We start from the raw sequence: 22,912 nt of genomic DNA on the forward strand, positions 1-22,912 counted from the left end.
ACCCTCTGGTAACCACTAAACTATTGTCTGTGTCTATGAGTTTTTGTTTCTCATTTGTTTGTCTTGTTCCTTTGTTGTTTTTGGTTTGTATACCACATATCAGTGAAATCATAGGGTTCTCTGCTTTTTCTGTCTGAATTATTTCGCTTAGCATTATACTCTCAAGATCCATCCATGTTGTCACAAATGTTCCTATATCATCTTTCCTTAACGCCGAATAGTATTCCATTGTGTATATATATCACAACTTCTTTATCCATTCATCTATCGAAGGACATTTTGGTTGTTTCCATGTCTTGGCCACCGTAAGCAAAGCTGCAATGAACATTGGAGCACACGTGTCTTTATGTATAAATGATTTCAATTTCTTTGGGTAGATACCCAGGAGAGGGATTGCTGGGTCATATGGTAATTCTATTTGTAATTTTTTGAGGAACCTCCACACTGCCTTCCATAGCGGCTGCACCAGTCTGCATTCCCACCAACAGTGTTTCAGGGTTCCTTTTTCTCCACAGTCTCTCCAACACTTGTTGCTATTTGTCTTGTTGATGATAGCCTTTCTGACTGGGGTGAGGTGATATCTCATTGTGGTTTTTATTTGCATTTTTCTGATGATTAGTGATGTTGAGCATTTTTTCATATGTCTATTTGCCATTTGTAAGTCCTCTTTGGAGAAATGTCTCTTCAGCTCCTCTGTCCATTTTTCAATTGGGTTGTTTGTTTTTTTGTTGTTGAGTTTCATGAGTTCCTTGTATATTTTGGATATTAGACCCTTATCAGAGGAACTGTTTGCAAAAATCTTCTCCCATTCAGTCGGTTACCTCTTTATTTTGTCGATGGTTTCTTTTGCTGTGCAGAAACTTTTAAGTTTCATATAGTCCCATTTGTTTATTTTAGCTTTAACTTCCCTTGCCTTTGGAGTCAAATTCATAAAATGCTCTTTGAACCCAAGGTCCATAAGTTTAGTACCTATGTTTTCTTCAATGCAAGTTATTGTGTCAGGTCTTTTGCTTAAGTCTTTGATCCATTTTGAATTAATTTTGGTACATGGTGACAGATAACAGTCCAGTTTCATTCTTTTTCATATGGCTATCCAATTCTCCCAGCACAATTTATTGAAGAGGCTGTCTTTCCTCCATTGTATGTTTTTAGCTTCTTTGTCAAAAATTATTTGTCCATATTTATGTGGTTTTATTTCTGGGTTCTCAATTCTATTCCGTTGGTCTATGTGTCTGTTTTTCTGCCAATACCATGCTGTTTTGATTATTGTAGCCCTGTAGTACAAGCTAAAGTCAGGCAGTGTGATACCTCCAGCATTGTTCTTTTTTCTTAAGATTGCTTTGGCTATTTGGGGTCTTTTGTGGTTCCAAACAAATCTGATGATTTTTTGTTCTATTTCTTTAAAAAATGCCATTGGGATTTTGATGGGGATTGCATTAAATCTGTATATTGCTTTGGGTAATATGGCCATTTAACTATGTTGATTCTTCCAGTCCTTGAGCATGGGATGTCTTTCCATTTCTTTGTGTCATCTTCAGTTTCTTTCAAAAATGTCTTACAGTTTTCAGCATATGAATCCTTCACATTCTAGGTTAAGTTTATTCCTAGGTATTTTATTCTTTTTGCTGCAATTGCAAAGGGACTTGGTTTTTTTTATTTCTTTTTCTGAGATTTCATTGTTAGTATGTAGGAATGCAGTGGACTTTTGTACGTTGACTTTGTAGCCAGCAACTTTACTGTATTCACTGATTGTTTCTAACAGCTTTTTGATGGAGTCTTTAGGGTTTTCTATATATAGCATCATGTCATCTGCAAAGAGTGATATTTTAACTTCTTCATTCCCAAATTGGATGCTTTTTATTTCTTTCTCTTGCCTGATTGCTCTGGCAAGGACTTCCAACACTATGTTGAAAAGCAGAGGTGATAGGGGACAGCACTGTCGTGTTCCTGAACGTAGAGCAAAGGACTTCAGTTTTTCACCATTAATTATGAGATTAGCTGAAGGCTTGTCATAGATGGCCTTTATTATGTGAAGTTATTTTCCTTCTATACCTATTTTATTAAGTGTTTTAATCATAAATGGATGTTGTATCTTGTCAAATGCTTTTTCTGCATCAATTGATATAATCATATGATTTTTGTCCTTTATTTTGTTTATGTGATGTATCATATTGATGGATTTGCGGATGTTGAACCATCCTTGTGCCCCAGGGATGAACCCCACTTGGTCATGATGAATAATCTTTTTAATGTATTGTTGTATTCGATTTACTAGAATTTTGTTTAGGATTTTTGCATCAGTATTCATCAGAGATATAGGTCTGTAGTTTTCTTTTTTTGTGTTGTTCTTTCCAGGTTTTGGTATCAGGGTAATGTTGGCTTCATAAAATGAGTTAGGGAGTACTGACTCTTCTTCAATTTTTTGGAAGAGTTTGAGCAGGATTGGTATTAGATCCTGTTTGAAGGTTTGGAAGAATTCACTAGTGAAGCCATCTGGTCCCGGACTTTTACTTTTGGGAAGGTTTTTGATGACTGATTCAATTTCGTTACTGGTGATCAGCCTGTTTATATTTTCCAGTTCTTCATGGTTCAGCCTTGGAAGGCTATATGTTTCTAAGAACTTGTCCATTTCTTCTAGGTTATTGAATTTGGTGATATATAGTCCTTCGTAGTATCCTTGGATGATCTTTTGTATTTCTGTGGTGTCCGTGATAACTTCTCGTTTCACATTTCTGATTTTGTTAATTAGTGTGTTCTCTCTTTTTATCTTAGTTAGTCTAGCCAAGGGTTTGTTGATTTTATTAATTTTTTCAAAGAACCAGCTCTTTGTCACATTTATTTTTTCTATTGTGTTTTTGTTCTCTATTTCATTGAGCTCTGCTCTGATTTTTGTTATTTCCTTTCTTCTGCTGACCTTGGGTTTCACTTGTTCTTCTTTTTCTAGTTCTTTGAGGTGTAACATGAGGTTATTTATTTGGGATTTTTCTTGTTTCTTGAGATAGGCCTGTAATGATATAAATTTCCCTCTTAAAACTGCTTTCTCTGCATTCCAAAAATTTTGGTAGGATGTATTTTCATTGTCATTTGTTTCTATGTATCTTTTGATCTCTCCTCTAATTTTTTCTTTGACCCAGTCGTTCTTTAAAAGTATGTGGTTTAATCTCTTAGTATTTGTGTTTTTTCCTGCTTTCTTTTCGCAGTTGATATCCAGTTTCAAAGCCTTGTGATCAGAGAATATGCTTGGTATGATTTCAATCTTCTTAAATTTGCTGAGGCTGCTTTTATGTCCCAATATATGGTCTATCCTTGAGAATGTTCCATGTACACTCGAAAAGAATGTATAGTCTGTTGTTTTAGGATGAAGTGCTCTATACATGTCAATGATGTCCATTTCATCTAATGTGTCATTTAGGGCTGCTATTTCGTTATTTATTTTCTGTTTGGATGATCTATCCATAGCTGTCAATGATGTATTTAAGTCCCCTAGTTTAATTGTGTTTTGGTCAATTTCTCCCTTTAGTTTTGTTAGTAGTTGCTTGGTATATTTTGGTGCTCCCTGATTGGGAGCATAAATATTGATGACTGTTATGTCTTCTTGTTGTATAGTTCCCTTTACCATTATGAAATGTCCATTTTTGTCTCTTGTTATCTTTTTCACCCTGAAGTCTGTTTTATCTGATATCATTATGGCTACACCTGATTTTCTCTGGGTACCATTGGCTTGGAATGTCAGTTTCCACCCTTTCACTTTGAGTCTATGCTTGTCCTTGTATCTGAGATGTGTCTCTTGGAGACAGCATATGGTTGGGTTTAGTTTTTTGATCCAATCTGCTACTCTGTGCCTTTTTATTGGTGAGTTCAGTCCATTTACATTTAGGGTGATTATTGATACGTGAGGATTTCCTGTCATATTATCTTTAGTTTTCTGGTAAGGCTGTGTCTCCATTGTTTCTTTGCCTTTTTGTTGTCTATTATTTCCGTGTGGTGGTATTCTATGATGTTTCCCTCTGTTTCTTCTTTTATTACAGTATATATTTCAGTTCTGGATTTTTTTTGAGTGGTTACCCTTAAGATCACGTAAAAGAAAGTTTGATATTTAGAGTGTTCCGTTTTCTTCAGCAAGCTTACTTTCTCCATTCCCATATTCCGGTTCAGGCCTTTATGCTCCCCCTTTTTATGTTTCGGTTGCCACAAATTGTCCGTGTTGATGGTGGTCAAATAGCCTCCTTTAGTATTTCTTGTAGTGCAGGTTGAGTATTAGAAAATTCCCTCAGCTTCTGTGTGTCTGGAAAGGTCTTTATTCCTCCTTCACATCTAAAGGATATCTTTGCTGGATATATTATTCTTGGCTCATGTTTTCTCTCTTTCAATAGTTTGAATATTTGGTTCCTCTCCCTCCTGGCTTGTAGAGTTTCTGCTGAAAAATCTGATGATAATCTAATGGGCTTTCCTTTGTAGGTTACCGTCTTCTTTTCCCTGGCTGCCTTGAGGATTCTTTCTTTGTTGTTAATTTTAGACAGCTTCAATACAATGTGCCTTGGAGAAGGCCTGTTGGGATTGAGGTAATCAGGTGTTCTATTTGATTCTTGAATTCGAGGATCCAGTTCTGTCCACAAATGTGGGAAGTTCTCATTAACAATTTTTTTGAGTATATTCTCTGTTCCCTTCTCTCTTTCTTCTCCTTCTGGTATGCCCATTATTCTTATATTGCTTTTTCTGATGGAGTCATTAAGTTCTTGTAGAGTCCTTTCATTTTTTTTAAGTCTCAAGTCTGTTTCTTCTTCCATCTGTGTAATTTTCAGGTTCCTATCTTCGATGTCACTGATTCTTTCCTCCATTTGGTCAACTCTAGTACCTAAGCTGGTTATTTCATTCTTAATTTCTTCTATCGAGTTCTTAATCTCCAGAAATTCCATTTGGTTTTTTTTTTAAATTTCAGTCTCTTTCGTAAAATGCTCATGTTGTTCTTTGATTGCGTTTCTGAGTTCATTAAATTGCCTTTCTGTGTTTTTTTGCATCTCTTTGAGGTTTTTTAGAACTGCAATCTTGAATTCCCTATCATTTACGTCACATATTTCCATGTCTTTAAGTTCCTTTTCTGGAGATTTTTCACTTTCTTTCTGATCTGTCTTGTTGCCTTGGTTATTCATGGCAATTATTGATTTATTATTTCTCTTCCTAGACATCTACAGGAGTGGCTTCTGCAACAGGTTGATAGGAAGAGGTCTTTTTTTTGTTTTCCAATACTTGTTTGTAGAATGTTTTATTTTCTCTCCGACTGCAGCCTTATTTTTCTCTCTGACACAGTAGTGCTATGTTTTCTCTGCACTTTTCCAGCTTCTCACACAATGGGGGGATTCCCTGAGAGACGGACCTCTCCTCTTTTAACAGTTCACCTGGGTAATAGGGTGCCACGTCCCTGTGGAGGTACGGAGAGCTTTTGAAGTTCCAAAGCTCTTTTTGCACCCGATTCAGAGCCCGTATGTTTCAACAGTTTTGTTTACTCCTGCAGGGATCCGCCCAGATAGGTGGGGCCAGTGGCAGGGTGAGTTGTGAGAGGTGGCCCAGAGCAATGGCAGCGACCACCACTACCGCTGGTCCTGCTTCCACAGCTCCCTCCCCTTTGCCGGAACTAGTTGGGCTGCGAATGTGTGTCTGTGGTCCACAGTTCTCAGAACAGCAAATATCCTGTTTTTTTGATCTGACACTGCTACTTCATTGCTTCTAGCACCGGGCAGTTGGGGGTGGGGCGAGCTCTGGGAGGGTAGGGAAGGGGCGGCTAGTCTCAGTGCCTAAGGCTTCCGTTCTCTGCTCGGCAGTGAGGGCTTAAACCACAGTTTTCAGCCTTCTTACCTCAGACTTTGCTCCGAGGTCTCTGCCGTGAGGATTGGGTTCAGCCGTGTTATATGCTGCCCCCTCAGCCCTGTGGGTCATATCGGAGCCCTAGCAGTGCGTGTTCTTCCGTCTCCCACAGCTGCGGTAGTTCCGGGATACAGCGAACTCAGAGCACTGAGCTAGGTCTGCGTCCTGCATCCGCAGGGCTCCCTCTCCGCGCTTCTCCCTTTTTTCCTCCCCTGCTCGCGCAGTTCGCCCACCTGGAGGTGAATTCTTTAGTGGGCCTCTTCGTCTTGCCTGTCTGCTGTGCAGGGAGTCCCCTGTGGAATTATTGTTGTCCGATTAGTTGTAAATTCCAGGGGAATTTACAGAGGCTCACCTCACGCCGCCATTTTGATTAACCACCTTTTTTTCCTCCTCTTTGCAAGTTCAGTAATTTTTTGAGTTTTTTTGTTGTTGTTGTTTTTTGTTTTTTTTTTAGCAGACGCCATCTGCTTTTTTTTCCCCCTCCCTTGGGGAAGGGGAACAGGACTTCATTGGGGAACAGTGTGTACTTCCAGGATTTTTTCTAAGTCAAGTTGTTTTCCTTTCAGTCTTAGTTGTGGAGGGCGCAGCTCAGCTCCAGGTTCCAGTTGCCGTTGCTAGTTGCAGGAGGCACAGCCCACCATCTTTTGCGGGAGTCGAACCGGCAACCTTGTGGTTGAAAGCCCGCACTCCAACCAACTGAGCCATCCGGGAGCTCAGAGGTAGCTCAGCTCAAGGTTCTGTGTTCAATCTTAGTTACAATCTTATTACTTGCGGGAGTCGAGGAGTCCAACCGGCAACCATGTGGAAATTGAACTGTTGGGAGCATGGAGCTCCAACCGCCTGAGCCACCAGGCCGGTCCTTTATTGAGTTCTTAAAGTTGTAAATTTTACATTGTTGAGCACTGGATTTTGTTTTAATTATTTAAGGAGTTACAGTCTTGTTCTGGTAGGCAGTTGAGTTACTTTGTGGTTTTACCCAGTGATTTTGAGGCATGTTTTTAAGCTTCTTTTGGGAGAATCTAAAGTATCCTTTACTTTTTGGTAATGTAGTCTCCTTTCTAAAACAAGTTCTGGGATCTCTACTGAATGACCTTCATATTGTAAGAATTCTCTCAGCTTTTGTTGGTGGGAAAGAACCTTAGCTTTGTGTGACCTCTGGGAGGTGTTCTTTCATGGCTCCCTGGTCATTATTTTCCCTTAGTAAATTGACTTTGTTGGGGGGTTTTGTAGAGTGTTTTTTGTAAGCATGCGCAGATTGGCACTTAGTTAAATAGTCAAGGGAACTAACTCCTGGGTAGATTTTTGGACCACTTTCTCTGTATAGCTTTCTTCTTGTGGGTATTGTATAATTCAAATTTTATTTGCCTTGCCTCCCTACACTCCTATCTCTGTTTCAACTCAGCAAAATTGCTGGGCTCTGTTTGGGATCTTTTTCCCCAGTGCTACTGTCTGGAGAATCCTCTTGATCTAAAGCCTGAGTGATAGTATGACTTATTTTATTTTTTTAACTTTTCTCAGGGATCTCATTTCTGATATCTAATACCTGAAAATAATTGTTTCGTATATTTTGTTGTGTTTCCTAGTTGTTTACAGCAGACAGATAATTCCTGTTACTTCCTGTGGTCAGAAGTGGAAATTCTATAAAGGACACTTTTAAATCTTTTAAGTTGTTTGAACTTTCAATATCTTTTGACATGGTCAAGTACTACCTTCTTGTCCTTCATGACCTCATTTCTTAAATATTGGTGTTTTCCTGAGTCCTGTTTTCTCCTTGACCCTTATTTCTTCTTAGATATTTTCTTGATGATTTTATACCTTCTCATGTCTTCAGGCTTCTTCTATGTTCCGATGACACCAAAAATGATATTTGCAACTCAGATCTCTTTTGGGATTCATATATACAATTGCTTACTAGAAATCTTCGTGTGGATGAGTTGGACTTAAACTCATCATATTCTCCTCCAAATTTTTTCTGGTGTTGTTTAGCTTAGTAAATTACCATTCACTTATTTGCTTAAGTCAAAGGCTTAAGAGACATGGTCAAGTCTTTCTTTTCCCCCATTACCCCCTATTTAATCAAAACCACTTCATGTTGATTATGCCTCTTTAGTATCTTGAGTAGCTTATCTTCTCTCCATTGTTACTGTCACTACTGTATTCTATGCAGCCATATATTCAGTCAGCTCCTAACTAGTTTATCTCTCTACTGTCACTCACTTAATATCCTTCCTCTGCATTTCAGGGGAAGTGAACTTTTAAAAATAGAGCTCCTTAACAAGGCTTATAAGCCTCTTTTTAACCTGACCCTACTTACCTCTATGTCCTCATAACTTTTATTTTATTTATACTGAATTATTTTTGGTCTTCCATAGGTGAAACTTTATTCATACTGAATTATTTTCTGTCTGTCAAAACACCATGCATAATCTCTCTGATCTCTTTCTTCCATATACCTGCACATGCCATATATGTGGATGGTTTTTTAAAAAAAGCAAAAAAAACCCAAACAAAAAACAAAAAACAAAGACGTTTCTTTGTATCAGTCAAATAGACCATGAAACTAAAAAGTCATAAGTAAAGTCAAAATACAAGTGAAAATATTTGCAACCTAAACAAAGATTAATTTCACTCAAATAAAGATACAAAAAAGACCAAAAACCTAGTAGAAAAATGAGCAAAGAACATGAATCAATGGTTTAGTTTCGTAACTATATTAAAAGATGCTCAACTTTACTCATAATAAGAGAAATGCAAATTAAATCTACTCTCAGTTACAAGTTTTCATCTAACATATTGGCTAAAATCCAAATGTTTGATTAAATACTCTGTTGGTGGAACTGTGGGAAAAGAGGTTCTTTCATGTATTACTGGTAGGGGAATAAATTGGTACAAGTTCCCTGGAGGGCAACTTGCTGATATCTGTCAATATACATATGTCATATTATGTACAATTATAGTAAAGTATACCATAGTGTAATCAATAATTTTAATAATTATACTATGCTACACATAATATATAATAGTTATAATGGTGATTTTATTAGTTATATTACATTAAGTTTTGTTATGACATGATTATACTTAAAGTATATATACTTATTTATATATGTACTTTTGTATTTGTGTATGTGTGTATTTGCTTGACCTCACAGTTTCACTTCTGGGAGTTTATCCTACAGATATACCAGCACATGTGTGAGTTGATTTATGTATGAGCCTATTCATTGCAGCATTGTTGATAATAGCAAGGGAACTTAGATATACATAAATAAGGACTTGTTGAGTAAGAGATGCTACACCTTTGCAATAAAATAAGATGTAAATGTAAAAAAAAGAAGGAGAACGAGGATGCTTTTTATGTACTTACGTTGTGGAGATCTCCAACATAGGTAACGTAATTAAGTGAAAAGAACAATATATACAGTGTGGATAAAAAAGAGCATATGTAAAATGCTGTTTTGTGTGTTAAAAATGGGGAGAAATGAAAAAATATGTATTAATATTTATATAAAGGTTTTACAAGACACTAATAAAAGTTGTTATTCTTTGAGGTGTTTCTGGATGATTTTATTCCTTCTCATGTTTTCAGGCTCCATCTATGTGCTTACGACACCAAAAATGATAATTCCATCTGAGACCTCTTTTGGCATTCGTAGAGATTAACAACAGGGTTGGAAGGATAGTATTTATACTTTTTAATGCTTGTTCTTTAAAATAAAATTAAAAATTATATTAAAGGTCTTAAAGAAAATATTTTCTTCCTTTTTTTTTCTCATCAGTAAGCTAAAAAAGCTGAGTGAGGACAGTTTGACCAAGCAGCCTGAAGAAGTTTTTGATGTATTAGAGAAACTTGGAGAAGGGTAAGTACAAAAAATATGAAAGTAGCAGTTAGATAATGACAGAACAATGATAAAGATACTATATAACATTAATCTTTCATTAGAGCATTTTTGCTTGAATTGAATAGTAATTACATAGTGGCAGAGTACCTCAACATAACAAAGGCTATATATGACAAGCCCACAGTTAATATCATATCAGTGGTGAAAGTTCAAAGCTTTTCCTCTAAGATCAGGAACAAGACCTGGATGCCCACTTTTGCCACTTTTATTCAGCACGGGACTGGAAGCCCTAGCCAGAGCAGTTAGGCAGGAAGAAGAAATAAAAAGTCTTCAGATCAGAAAGGAAGAAGCAAAACTGTCTCTGTTTGCAGATGCCATGAGATATAGAGAAAAACTGAAAGAATCCACCAAACACTATTAGAATTAATAAATTAATTCAGTCAAGATGCAGGATATAAATTAATATACAAAAATTAGTTGTGTTTCTATACACTAATAACAAACTATCAGAAAGAGAAATTAAGAAAACAATCCTATTTACAATTGCACCAGGAAGAATAAAATACTTGGAATAAATTTAACCAAGATGGTAAAAGATCTGTAAACTGATAACTATAAGACATTGATTGAAGAAATTGAAGAAGACCCAAATAAATGGAAAGAGAGTTTGTATTCATGGGTTGGGAGAATTAATGTGCTAAAATGTCCATACTATCTAAAGCAAACTACAGATTCTGTGCAATCTGATCAATAGTGCAATGCATTTTCACAGAAATAGAACAGATAATCCTAAAATTGTTATGGAACCACAAAAGACCCTGAAGACCCAGAGCAATCTTGAGAAAAAAGAACAAAGTTGGAGGCATCATGCTTCCTGATTTCAGACTATGTTATAAAGCTGTAGTAGTCAAAACAGTATGATATTGGCTTAAAAATAGACATATAGACCAATGAAACAGACTAGAGAGCCCAGAAATAAGTCCATGCGTATGTGGTCAATTAATTTATGTCAGGGAAGTCAAGAATATACAATGGAGAAATTATCATCTCTTCAAAAAATGGTGTTTGGGAAAGTGGTAGTCACACGGAAAAGAGTGAAACTGGACCCCTATCTTATACCATACACAAAAATACACTCAAAATAGATTAAAGACTTGAATGTAAGAGGTCTGACAATTAAGTTCGCGAACTTGCAACCGTGCACTTACATTGGCAGCACTGTACAAATATCTTGATAAGGTTGTATAACCTTGGTATATCAGTGTCTCAGTATATCAGCTGTGTTCGTGTCGATGTGGGGTGATGTCTTGCTGAGTGGCATTTATTATTGTTGCATGTTTTTGTGTGCTGTTGCGAGAATGTCTGAGCTTGAATTAGAGCAACCAATAAACATTAAATTTCTTGTTAGACTTGGCAAGAGTGGAAGTGAAATCAGGGACATGTTAATCCAAGTTTATGGGGATAATGCCATGAAGTAAATCGCAGTGTACAAATGGATTAAACGTTTTTCTGAGGGGAGAAAATGCATCGTTGATGAAGAGAGGTGAGGGTGGCCTATAACAAGCAGAACTGATGAAAACATTGCAAAAATTAATTGAATTGTATGTCAGAAATTTCGGCTGACTGTGAGAAGCGTAGCAGACCAAGTAAACATTGATAAACAGGAAAATCTTAATGGAAAATCTTGTCATGAGAAAGGTGTGTATAACAATGGTCCTGAAGAAGCTCACTGAGGAACAAAAGCAAAGTAGAGTCAAAGTTTGCCAAGACCTTTTGGAGAGGCAAGATGATGTTTTGGGCCATGTTATCACTGGTGATGAAACATGGGTTTACCAATACGACCCTGAAACAAAGCATTAAAGTGCACAATGGAAGTCAGCCAATTCTCGATGACCAAAAAAGTTCCGTCAGTCCAAATCAAGGGTCAAAATGATGTTGCTAACCTTTTTGATATCAGAGGGATTACTCATTATTAATTTATACCAACTGGACAGTTAACTGAGTTTACTATTTGGAAGTGCTAAAAAGGCTGCTTGAAAAAGTTAGACGAAAATGACCAGAATTCTTCACCAACAGTTCATGGCTCTTGTATCACGACAATGCTCTCAGGGCACTCACTGTCTGTGAGGGAGTTTTTAGCCAGCAAACAAATAACTGTATTGGAACACCCTCCCTACTCACCTGATCTGGCCCCCCAATGACTTCTTTCTTTACCTGAACATAAAGGAAATACTGAAAGGAAGACATTTGGATGACATTCAGGAGATCAAGGGTAATATGACAGCTCTGATGACCATTCCAGAAAAAGAGTTCCAAAGTTCCAGAATTGCTTTGAAGGATGGACTAGGTGCTGGTGTTGGCGCATAGCTTCCCAAGGGAAGTATTTCAAAGGTGACCTATCAGTACTTTGTAGTGATATTTAGCAATGAGGTATGTAGCACTTTTTCTAGGATGAGTTCGCGAACTTAATTGTCAGACCTCTGACCTGAAACTCTGAAATTCCTGGAAGAAAATGGAGTGGGTAACGTTCTTGATGTCAGTCTTGGCAATGATTTTTTTGGATTTGACACCAAAAACTAAGACAACAAAAGCAAAAATAAACAAGTGGGACTACATCAAATTAAAAAGCTTCTGCACATCAATAAAATGAAAGGGTATTGGGAGAAAATATTTGCAAATATTGTATCTGAAAAGGGTTAATATCAAAATATATAAAGAACTCATATAACTCAATAGGTACAAACCAAACATTCCAATTAAAAGAATAGGTGGAGGAACTGAAGAGACATTTTTCCAAAGAGGACGTAAACCTGGTCAACAGATACATGAAAAAGTGTTCTGTATCACTAATCAGGGAAATACAAATCAAAACCACAATGAGATATCATCTCATATTTGTTAGAATATTTTTTGTCATCAAAAAGACAAGAGATAACAAGTGTTGGTGAGAATGTGGAGATAAGGGAACTGCTGTACACTGTTAGTGGGAATATAAAGTGGTGTAGCCACTATAGAAAACAGTATGAGGTTCCTCAAATAAGTAAATGGAGGACTGCCATATGATCCTGTAATCCCACTTCTGAGTGTGTGTGTATGTGTATATGTACATAGTTTGTGTATATATATACATATATATAAATGTATGTATATATGTATGTATATGTACACACATACACAGAGGGTGCCAAAAAATGTATATACAGTTTAAGAAAGGAAAACTATTAAAATTGTAATACTCAATATATACTGGTAACAAAAGATGAATACAAGTCACGTTTGACTTCTGCAATTACAAGAGGTGCTCAAAGTCGTTACCATTAGCGTTGAGACACTTCTGATTATGGCAAACAACTGCTTGAGCAACATTGACCAAATTATCCACTTGTATACATGTTTTTGGCACCCTTGGTATACACACACACGTGTGTGTATATATATGTATATGTGTGTATATATTATATAATACATGTTTATATAATATATATATATACACGAAGGAAATGATATCTGGAGCTCCACATTCATTGCACCATAATTTTGCAAAAGCCAAGGCATAGAAACAATTTAAATGTCCATTGATAGTTGAAAGGATAAAGAAAATGTGGTATATAAACACGAGGAAATATTATTCAGCTATAAGAATGGAAGAAATCATGCCGTTTGCAACAATCTGGATGGACCTTGAAGGCATTAAGCAGAGTGAATAAGTCAGACAGCGAAAGACAAATATTGTATGATCTCACTTATATGTGGAGTCGAAAAACTGAACTGATAGAAACAGAACAAATTGGTGATTGCCAGAGGTAGGTGATGGGGAATGGGGGAAATGGGTGAAAGTGGTGAAAAGATACAAACTACTAGTTATAACATAAATAAGTTCTGGGGATATAAGTTCTGGGGACATGATGATTATAGGTAACAATACTGTGTTGTGTATTTTAAAGTGGCCAAGAGAGTAGATCTTAAAGTTCTCATGACAAGAAAAGTATTTTTTAACTCTGTGAGGTGATAGATGTTAACTAAACTTATTGTAATCATTTCACTATATATCAAATCATTGTGTTGTACACCTTAAACTAAAACAATGTTATATGTCAATTGTATGTCGATAAACTTGGAGAACAAAAAGAATAGTAATAATAATTAAAATTAATATACTCTTTAGCAATCAGTAGGCTTTGTAAAAACTAGATTGTGCTAGATTTGGTAATAGTGTTTTTCAGAGTAAATAGGATATAAGGAAAGCAAGAAATGTGTTATGAAATGATTCCCAAGAGTTCATTCCATATGATCTGTTGTTTTGAACAGATCAATTAAATAGTTAAACCCCTTCTGACTTTGAAGAAAAAGAGCAAAAATACAGAAGAACTGGAATACGAAAAGATACAACCAATGATAGAGAAAAGATTTGAAGAATTAAGAGACTACTTACTATATGCTGTTCTATGACAACTTATTTGAAAATCTAGAAGTAGATGATTTTATAACAAAATATAAATTGTGTGAATTGACCCCCAAAGAAGTTAAAACTGAAATAGTTCAGTTACCACAGAAAAGATGGAAAAGCAATTAAATATCTATTTATTAATTACAAAGGGTAAAAAGCTCACAGCAGTCGTATTCACAGTAGCTAAATGTGGAAATGTCCATCAACTGATGAAAGGATAAACAAAATTTGATATATCTGTACCATGGAATATTATTTTGCCATTGAAAGGACTGAAGTAGTGATACATGCTTCAGTGTGGAATGAACTTTGAAAACATTATATTCAGTGAAAGAAGTCAGATATAAAGAGTCACATATTGTATGATTGCATTTATATAAGGCGTCCAGAACAGATAAACCCATAGAGAAAGAAAGCAGATTCCAATTGATTTAAAACTAGATAGAGGTAATGATTACACTGCATTGTGAATGCACTAAATGCCATTGAATTGAAATACTTTAAAGTGTTTAAAAGGGTGAATTTTATGTTATGTGCATTTTACTTAAAAAAAAAAGGTACCAGCTAAATTTTACCTAGTCTTTAAATAACAAATAATTGCAGTTATTTTTATGAAGCCAGCATAACTTTAATAACAAAACCTAGATGTAAAGAAAAGAAAGCTGTAATTTAGCCTTACTTTGAGACCCATTATAGTTACCATGCCCACCTTGTCTCGGGTGGAAAGATGTGCCACTTCTCTTCTGTTCTTAATGGATCCCATCATCCGTTAAATTTAAGGAGTCCATTTCAACGTTGGCATCTCTGTTATTTGTCACCTGCGCTATAGAACTTTCAACGATGCTAGTAAAGGAATATCCTCTGGACCCTTTTGAACATAGTGAACGTAGTGAGGGAAGGGGAGATGAGCAAGTCCCTTGTAATGGATACATTTCAGTATTCCATCTACTTGAGCCTTTGATCTTCTTCCTCTAGTGTACCTTGAGGATCACTGGCATCTCACTTAATGTAAGCCATTGTTGAGTCCAGGTTTCTTCACTAGCTGAGCGAACTGTTAGGGATACTCCCAACTGAGATAACACACTGAGTCTGGAATTTCTGGTCTTGTATCCGTATCAATAAATTCCTTTTTCTCTAGAACACTTCGAATTCATTTCCACACATGTTCTTTAGGATTCTGCTGATAAAAACAGACAAAGTCTTACAACTTTTTTTTTTTGGTATGAATAGTAGATGCTCTTGGGTTAGATTTTTATTCAACTCCCTGGTGTCTGGGGGATTTGAGTGTAATTATAGGTTTGGAAGCAATGAGAGGTGGTGGTGAGGTGGTATAGAGGAGGATGTATGTTTCCCTGAAAAGTGACTGCCTCAGCTGCATTGTTACAGAGTCTGTTAGGCATTGTGAGGCTGATCTTCTCAGACTGGGTGATAGGATTGCTTTTGCTGGCAAGGGGGGCTTGGTGGGGTTTGGGGGTTCGAAGTACTCAGATTAATAATAATCTACCTAAATGTCACAAAAGAATTCTCTGGGTACCTCTCTTTATAGTTAAAAATCTAACTGACATAGTAGACCTGGTGATGTTGTGAATTCGTTTGCAATGTAACTCAACTTCCAACAAAATTAGACTTTGAGTTTGGTTCTCAGAAGTCTCAGCCCTATGCCTACAAGAATTAAGACATTCTTTTGGGGTGCATTCAGAAGTGTTCTGGTTCTCTTAGTCTTGATCTGGGAATTTAAACCTTGAACTTGTTATATTTGTTATGTAACTTTTCCAGTGTAGGCAGGGGTAGCCAACCCATTCTACAGTCCTTGTGCTCTTATTTTACCATAACGTTCTATTGATACAGGTAGTTGATCTTCTAAAGCTTTGCCTAGACTCCAGGCAACTAAGGGTAATACTTTCAATAATTGTTTTGCCACCTAACATCATAGACTATCAATGTTCTATTTGTCATTTGCATTATTGAAATAATTACTATCTTCAAATCTAAGAAAGAGCTAATATAAGATTCCCATCTTTAAGATTCTTTGCCCTGGAACTGCTTCCTGTACCAAAAACTATTGGTAGCAGGGCTTGGTCAGGGAAAGAAAAGCTACTCTATGTATTCTGGGTATAAAGAGTTTATTATAAAATTAGGAACTCAGATGACTTGTGGAAGGGCCAGAGGTGCAAAGGTTGTGGAATCTGCTGCGGAAGGTCAGATAAGCCAGTGCTGAAGATCTCAGCTTAAAACAGTGAAATGGTTGTTTTTCAGTAGCTCACTGGGGATCTGCTGGAATCCTTAAGAATCTTTGAGAAGCTCCCACCGACTATTTCAGACGCAGTATCAGTATGGTAGTTAACAAAAGCTCAGCAGAAAGCAGCTGTGTATCTTATATCTACCAGTGAATCTGCTACAACTACTTCTGGAGAGTGATGGATTTTCTCCTCAACTTTCTGCCATTTGATTTCATGCGTGTTCTTCTCATCGTCAAACTCTTAACTGGGATCCATTTAGGGAAGAGAATTCTGGGAAATGTGGTTCCCAGCCTTTCTTTTTCAGTGATGAGAAGGCCTTAGAAGAAAATGATAGTGTGCTTAATTGGCAGTAGATAATCTAGCACTGAACTGTAGTATATTGAGAGAATACACACACACACACACACACACACACACATACACATACATACACATACATACACATATGTATATCATTTATAGGTATATGTATGGCTTTTAAGGGGAAATGTATGTGTGTGTATGTATATAAATCAGGACTGTACACACACACACACATACACACACACACACAACGCACACACCTAACCCCAAAGGTGACTTTGGGTAGCAAACTGAATTAAATTACTTCAGAAAGCCCGAAGAAATAGAGGATAGGATAAAATCTATTTTATTAAAGTAGCTGCTTTATTACTTATTTTTCACTTTTTCTCTTATTTTAAAAGATTGTAAATTTGAAAGTGATTCTGTATAGTTTCCCAGCATTGGGAAATATTCCATGTCTTCCAACGGCTTGCTCTTTGTCTTCTGAAGAGATAATATAGTGGGAAGAACATGATCTTTGGAGTCAAGATGTGTTTGAATTCTGACCTTGCTCCTTATGGGTGTTTGAATCTCTGTTTCCTCTTCTTTTAAAATGACTATAGTAGTATTTTACATCACAATTGAGAGTGTTGAATTTCATAATGCTTGTGAAACACCAAGCATAGTACCTGGCTTATAATAAGAACTTGCAGTTTTTACCTTGTTTTCTAATTTATACCAAAGTATAAATGGCTACCTTCTCTCATTGTTTTTGCTTTTTAAAAACACATAAATATTTAATTGACAATGTTTCAAGTTATAACAGATTGTTTTTGGGCAAATGGCCTTTAGATCCTATTACTCATTTTATTTACCTGTGTGTATGTGGTCTTGCTCTTGAGAAGAAGAAGATAGTGAAAAGAGCATTTGAGGATACCTTGGATCAGTGACTTGTGGGGGGGGACGGGGACCAGATTTCCTGCTTCTCTAATTTTGGTATCATGTGGTTCCCAGCTGAGGGTTTCAGTTGCTTTTAAGCAGTCCGAACAGACATGGGATGAGTTTGCTTAAGGTGACATCAGCCTTTTCCCCTAACTTGAGACTTTGGCTATTTTTATTCTATATTTCATTCTTTTAATTTCCATTTATATCTTCTTAATGCGTTTTTTTGAGTTGACAAACTGTCTGTTTCTTTCATTCATAAGAAAACAATAAATTTTTATATATTAACTTGATTTTAAGTCAATAATTAAAGTATTAAAACGAAGGTATAATTCACTTTTGTTATTTGTTTACTTTGATTTGTCACCTTTAAATCATGTTTTAAACTAGGAAACACTACAGGCAAAAACTCACAGACTGTTTTTCTCTAGTAGTTATGATGTTTGAAAGGAAAAAAAAATAAAGAAATTCTTGGTTTCTTTTAGGTCTTATGGAAGTGTATTTAAAGCAATACACAAGGAATCTGGTCAAGTTGTGGCAATTAAGCAGGTACCGGTTGAGTCCGATCTTCAGGAAATAATCAAAGAAATTTCCATAATGCAGCAGTGTGACAGGTATGAAGAGATTTTGTTTCTTTATTTACCTCCACTTTGATGAGTTTTGCTAATAATGTACAATAAAATGTATTACTTGGTCATCTATTTAGTTTTCTGACTTGCCATGGAAGTGAGATTAATCCTTCCATGAAGATGGGGGTAGCTTTGTAGGGCTGTTTTTAGGACTTGCAGTTCTTAAGCATAAATGATGTTGTAAAGCACCATGTGGTGATAAAAGATACTCAGTTTTCCCATTTTTAGGACAAATTTATGGGTGAAAATTATTTTTTTATGTTAATGGAGGGTCATTTAGCAGTCTTTTTTATATAACTGTTTTCACTAATTAAAAACTGTCATGTTTTATGTAACTCTAATTTATTCCACAAACATTTATTGAGCATACCCGGTGGGCTAGTTACTGTGCCAGGATCTAGGAATACCAAGAAAATTAAGATACTGCTCTTCTTGAGGAGCTGGCTGGTAATTTGGTTGGGAAGACAGATCCTTAAACAAGTAGCTATGATACAGCACAGTCACTATACTGACTGGTGCATGGGGCGAGGTGAGAAGGAGGAGGCAGGGCAGCTGTCTGAGCCAGGAGTCAGGAAATCCGGGATGCGGAGAAAGAGTTACGTTGATGAGGAAATGGAGGAATGAGAGTAGAGAGAATTACAGGTAGAGAGGTGAAAAGTAGCTGCCTGGTATGTGCTGTTCTGATCAGGTTTAGAACTACTGCCGTGGGAAAGTAGGAGACAGAGATTTGTGGGAAATGAGTGTGTATAGTGGACGGAGCTGATTGTGAAGGGTCTTCCAGGCCCTGTTAAGTAGCCTGGTCTTTCTAAGGAACGTAGAATTTATAAATTAGGACTGTGTTCAGCCCATAGTTTCTTAATCAAAGAGGAATTTATTGTTCTCCCTTTACCAAAGGTCTAGAGGTCGGGCTGGTATAGCAGCAACAAAGAAACAGCTGTCTCAGGCTTCTTTTCTTATGCTGTGCCACCCTCAGCATATGGCCTTTGCTCTCATTATCTCATGGTTGTAAGAGGGCTGCTCCAGCTCCAGGCTTACGCTGTGTCTACATTCCAGGCAGAAGGAAGAAGGGAAGAAGTGGGAAAGGGCTTTCCCAGAAACCCTCAGCTTGTTTTATTAATCAGAATTGACACACGGTAACTTAGAGCTCATGTCTTAGGGGAGTCTGGACAGATTGTCAGCCCCAGTTAGGTCCCTATTAGTAAGAGATCTATGGAAAACTTTCTATTCCAACAGTATATAAGATCCACATAAGCTTTTTGGCTAATGAAATAACTGAATAATCATAGAAGAACTTTGTTCCTTGCATATATTTAATTTTCTTTATTGTGTGCTATATATTAAGATTATGTTACATATTTTCCATAAAGGCTATATAAGTGAAAATTCAAGTAGTTACAGAAAAAAATAATACATTTCTCAGTCCTCAGATCAAAATATATAATTGTAAATTTTCTGCAGACCTTGCTATTAATTTGGTAGCTTGATGAGAATGTGATTCCCACAATGATGTAGAAAAGCAAAGATTGAGGATACCATAATGTTGGGCCCATCAGGTACTTAATATTTGCATGTTGCTATTATTATTTTATTATTATGCTTAAGAATAGTCCGGGACTAGTGTGTGCAGAGTTTAGTTGGGTGTGGTCTAGGAAAGGCAGGGTCTCAGATAGTACCTATTAGACATCTGTTCCTCTAACTTCTGTGCATCTTGGAACATATCAGCTCTTACTCAGATTTCTGCAATAGCATCCTATTTGTTCACCTTGTCTTTGCCTCTAACCCTTGCCTTCTAACCCTTTTTTCCCCCTGAAGCCAGAGTGATCTTTCTAAAATGTAAACTAATCAAGCCATTCCCTGTTTAAAACTTAAGTGGCTCCCTCCCCATTGCTTAGCTCGATCCACTCATAAGGATGGCATCTAAGGTCCTTTATGATACGATTCGTGCTCATGCTTCCAGTCTTCTCTCTTACTTGAGTTTCTCTTTTAAGCACCTATTCCCTTGCATTCTCTGTCACCTGACTCTTAAATTCTTTGAATTTGGGATTATGTCTTGGATTCTGCCACACATTGTGATTTCTGTCTGGGCCACTGAACTGGAATACCAGGAGGAACTTCATATTTAACATTCTAAAACTAGAATTTTAATCGTAGACAAGCCTTTCAAATTCCTTTTCTGTTAATGGCATCATCTACTTAATCTTTCAATAACAAAACTGAGTATCATCTTTGTTTCTTTTTCTGATACTGCTGATGACACTGTCTTACAGATTTTCCTTCTGAAATGTCCCCACTACTGTTAGGCTTCTTTTCATTCTTTGAGAGAAGGAATCATATTTCTTAGCACCCATTACAATACCTAGCACTGTACTTTTTGTTGAATGCATATGAATGGATGTGATATGTACGAGTAGTATGGGAAAGAGCATTAAAATTTGTGGTAGTATTAATGTAGATGTGTTATTGAGAAGTCGATGTGAAAATCATTAAGAAGAAAACAGTACAAATTGAAAAATTCCCACATAAAACAGTGGAATTTTGGTTAAAGAAAAAAATGAGATTTGCATTCCTAAAATTGAAATATTTTTGTAAGTCTATTTAGTTATTTGGACGTTTGGTAAATAATCTTGCTTTCTACACTATAAAAAGAGACCAGTGGGTGTTTTAATTTGTTTTGGTTGATTTTAGTGAATATTTAACGTGTGTTTAATATTGAATATTGGCATAAATATTTGAGGGAACCCATCTGCACTGCTTATTGCTGCATCTTCTGTGTCTAGTCCAGTGCTTGGCCAAAGCAGGTATTTAATAAATATTTGTTGAATGTATAAATTATAGAATGTTAATACTAGACTGCATCTATGTATGTATTTTGGTTTAGAATTTTTCAAATGTATTCTGCTTTAAGGAAATGCTTCTAGGGGTATCTCCCTCAAACAGTGAAAAATTGAGCAGAATGAGAAACTTAGTCATTACTCATCTTTTTTTTACTGTATTGGGGCTCTTTCTAAAATTTTATTTGAGGAAAAGGCTTCTGGTACTAAAGCATGTTAAATAACTATTTTGCAAGTACAGAATATGAGTTGAGACCTAGAGATTTTATATGAATTGTCCAAGATCACATAAATAGTTAATAGCTGGAATGCTATAAGAACCCACATCTGCTGACTTCTGGGCCAGTGCTGAAAAAAGCAATGTCTATAAAAAGATTCCAACAGTTCAAAGATAAGCACCCTCAAGGCATTTCTAGGGGTGGAGGCAAGAGCTGGTCAGCAATACTTGTGAATACTACAAGGTCTGACAATTAAGTTCCCGAACTCATCCTAGAAAAAGGGCTACATACCTCATTACTGAATAGTGCTACAGTCATCTTTGAAGTACTCCCCTTGGGAAGCTATGCACCGATGCCAGCACCTAGTCTACCCTTCAAAGCAATTTTGGAACTCTTTTTTTCTGGAATGGATAAGGATATCGTATTACCCTTGATATCCTGAATGTCATCAAAATGTCTTCCTTTCAATATTTCCTTTATTTGGGGGTAAAGAAAGAAGTCATTGGGGGCCAGGTCAGTGAGTAGGGAGGGTGTTCCAATACAGTTACTTGTTTAGTGGCTAAAAACTCCCTCACAGACAGTGCCGTGTGAGCTGGTACATTGTTGTGACGCAAGAGCCATGTGTTGACGAAAAGTTCAGGTCGTCTAACTTTTTCATGCAACCTTTTCAGCACCTCCAAATAGTAAACTTGGTTAACTGTCCAATTGGTACAAAGTCATAATGAATAATCCCTCTGATGAAAAAAGGTTAGCAATATCGTTGCAACAAGTTCGCAAAGGTAATTGTCAGACCCCATATGTGCCAGGTAATGTGGATACAGGGGAACCACAGTTGACACAGCTTCTGCCCTCCTGGTGCTTATAGTCTAGAGAAGGAACTTCTCATATCTAAACCGAGAGAAATGTGTTGTTACCGCATGCATTAGGGCACACAATTATTCACTACTAATTCATTCAACCACTACATTGAGTACCTACTTCTGAGTGTAGCTCAGTGTGCTGCACACAAGAGAACCTCAGACATTGGAGGGACTTTTGGTCCAATAGAAGAGACAGGTGGATGCACAGGCAGTTTCAATATAATGTAGTAAGAGCTGTGATGGGGTAAGTATGGGGAGCTGTGTGGGTTGGGTTGGAAGATTATCTAACACCTCACCATTGGGGATTCAGGGAAAACTTCCCTAGGGAGGGCGTAACTAAGCTGAGTTCTGAAAGATGACTTAGATATGTTGGGCAAAGAGGAGAGGTGATCCATGTGGAGGCCAGCATTTCTCGCTGGCCTCCTCAGACTATCAGGGCAGCTCCTCCTACTCTTTTGTTTGCTGATGTTTGTGGGTAAGATTCCATTTAGCACTGTTTCTGAGACACACACACACACACACACACACACACACAGTTTGAAAATCACCATATTGAAGGTTTCTGATGAACTTTGACAGTTTGTATCAGTTCATGTGTATGTATATTCTATTGTGGATGGGCCAAGAAATAAATGGCTGTGATTTATAGTAGAAAAAATTTGGTGTTCACAGGGGAATGTTCACATTCCCTTTGTAGAGACTCGGTATTACCCCTATTAAGTTTAGAAAACTGTTACAATGGTAGAGGGATATTAATGA

The 22,912-nt window shown here is 36.8% G+C and overlaps 1 protein-coding gene across 1 annotated transcript in view; it reads left to right on the top strand.

The window, feature by feature from the left end:
• STK3 (serine/threonine kinase 3) overlaps positions 1-22,912 on the top strand; it is a 339,257-nt gene that overhangs the window by 32,495 nt on the left and 283,850 nt on the right. Inside the window, exons 2-3 of the mRNA XM_081070826.1 lie at positions 9,642-9,722; positions 18,101-18,229. Of these exons, the coding sequence (XP_080926952.1) occupies positions 9,642-9,722; positions 18,101-18,229 (210 nt within the window). The remainder of the gene's footprint in view (positions 1-9,641; positions 9,723-18,100; positions 18,230-22,912) is intronic.

Source organism: Rhinolophus hipposideros, assembly GCF_964194185.1.
Source record: "Rhinolophus hipposideros genome assembly, chromosome: 13".
Lineage (NCBI taxonomy): Eukaryota > Metazoa > Chordata > Mammalia > Chiroptera > Rhinolophidae > Rhinolophus > Rhinolophus hipposideros.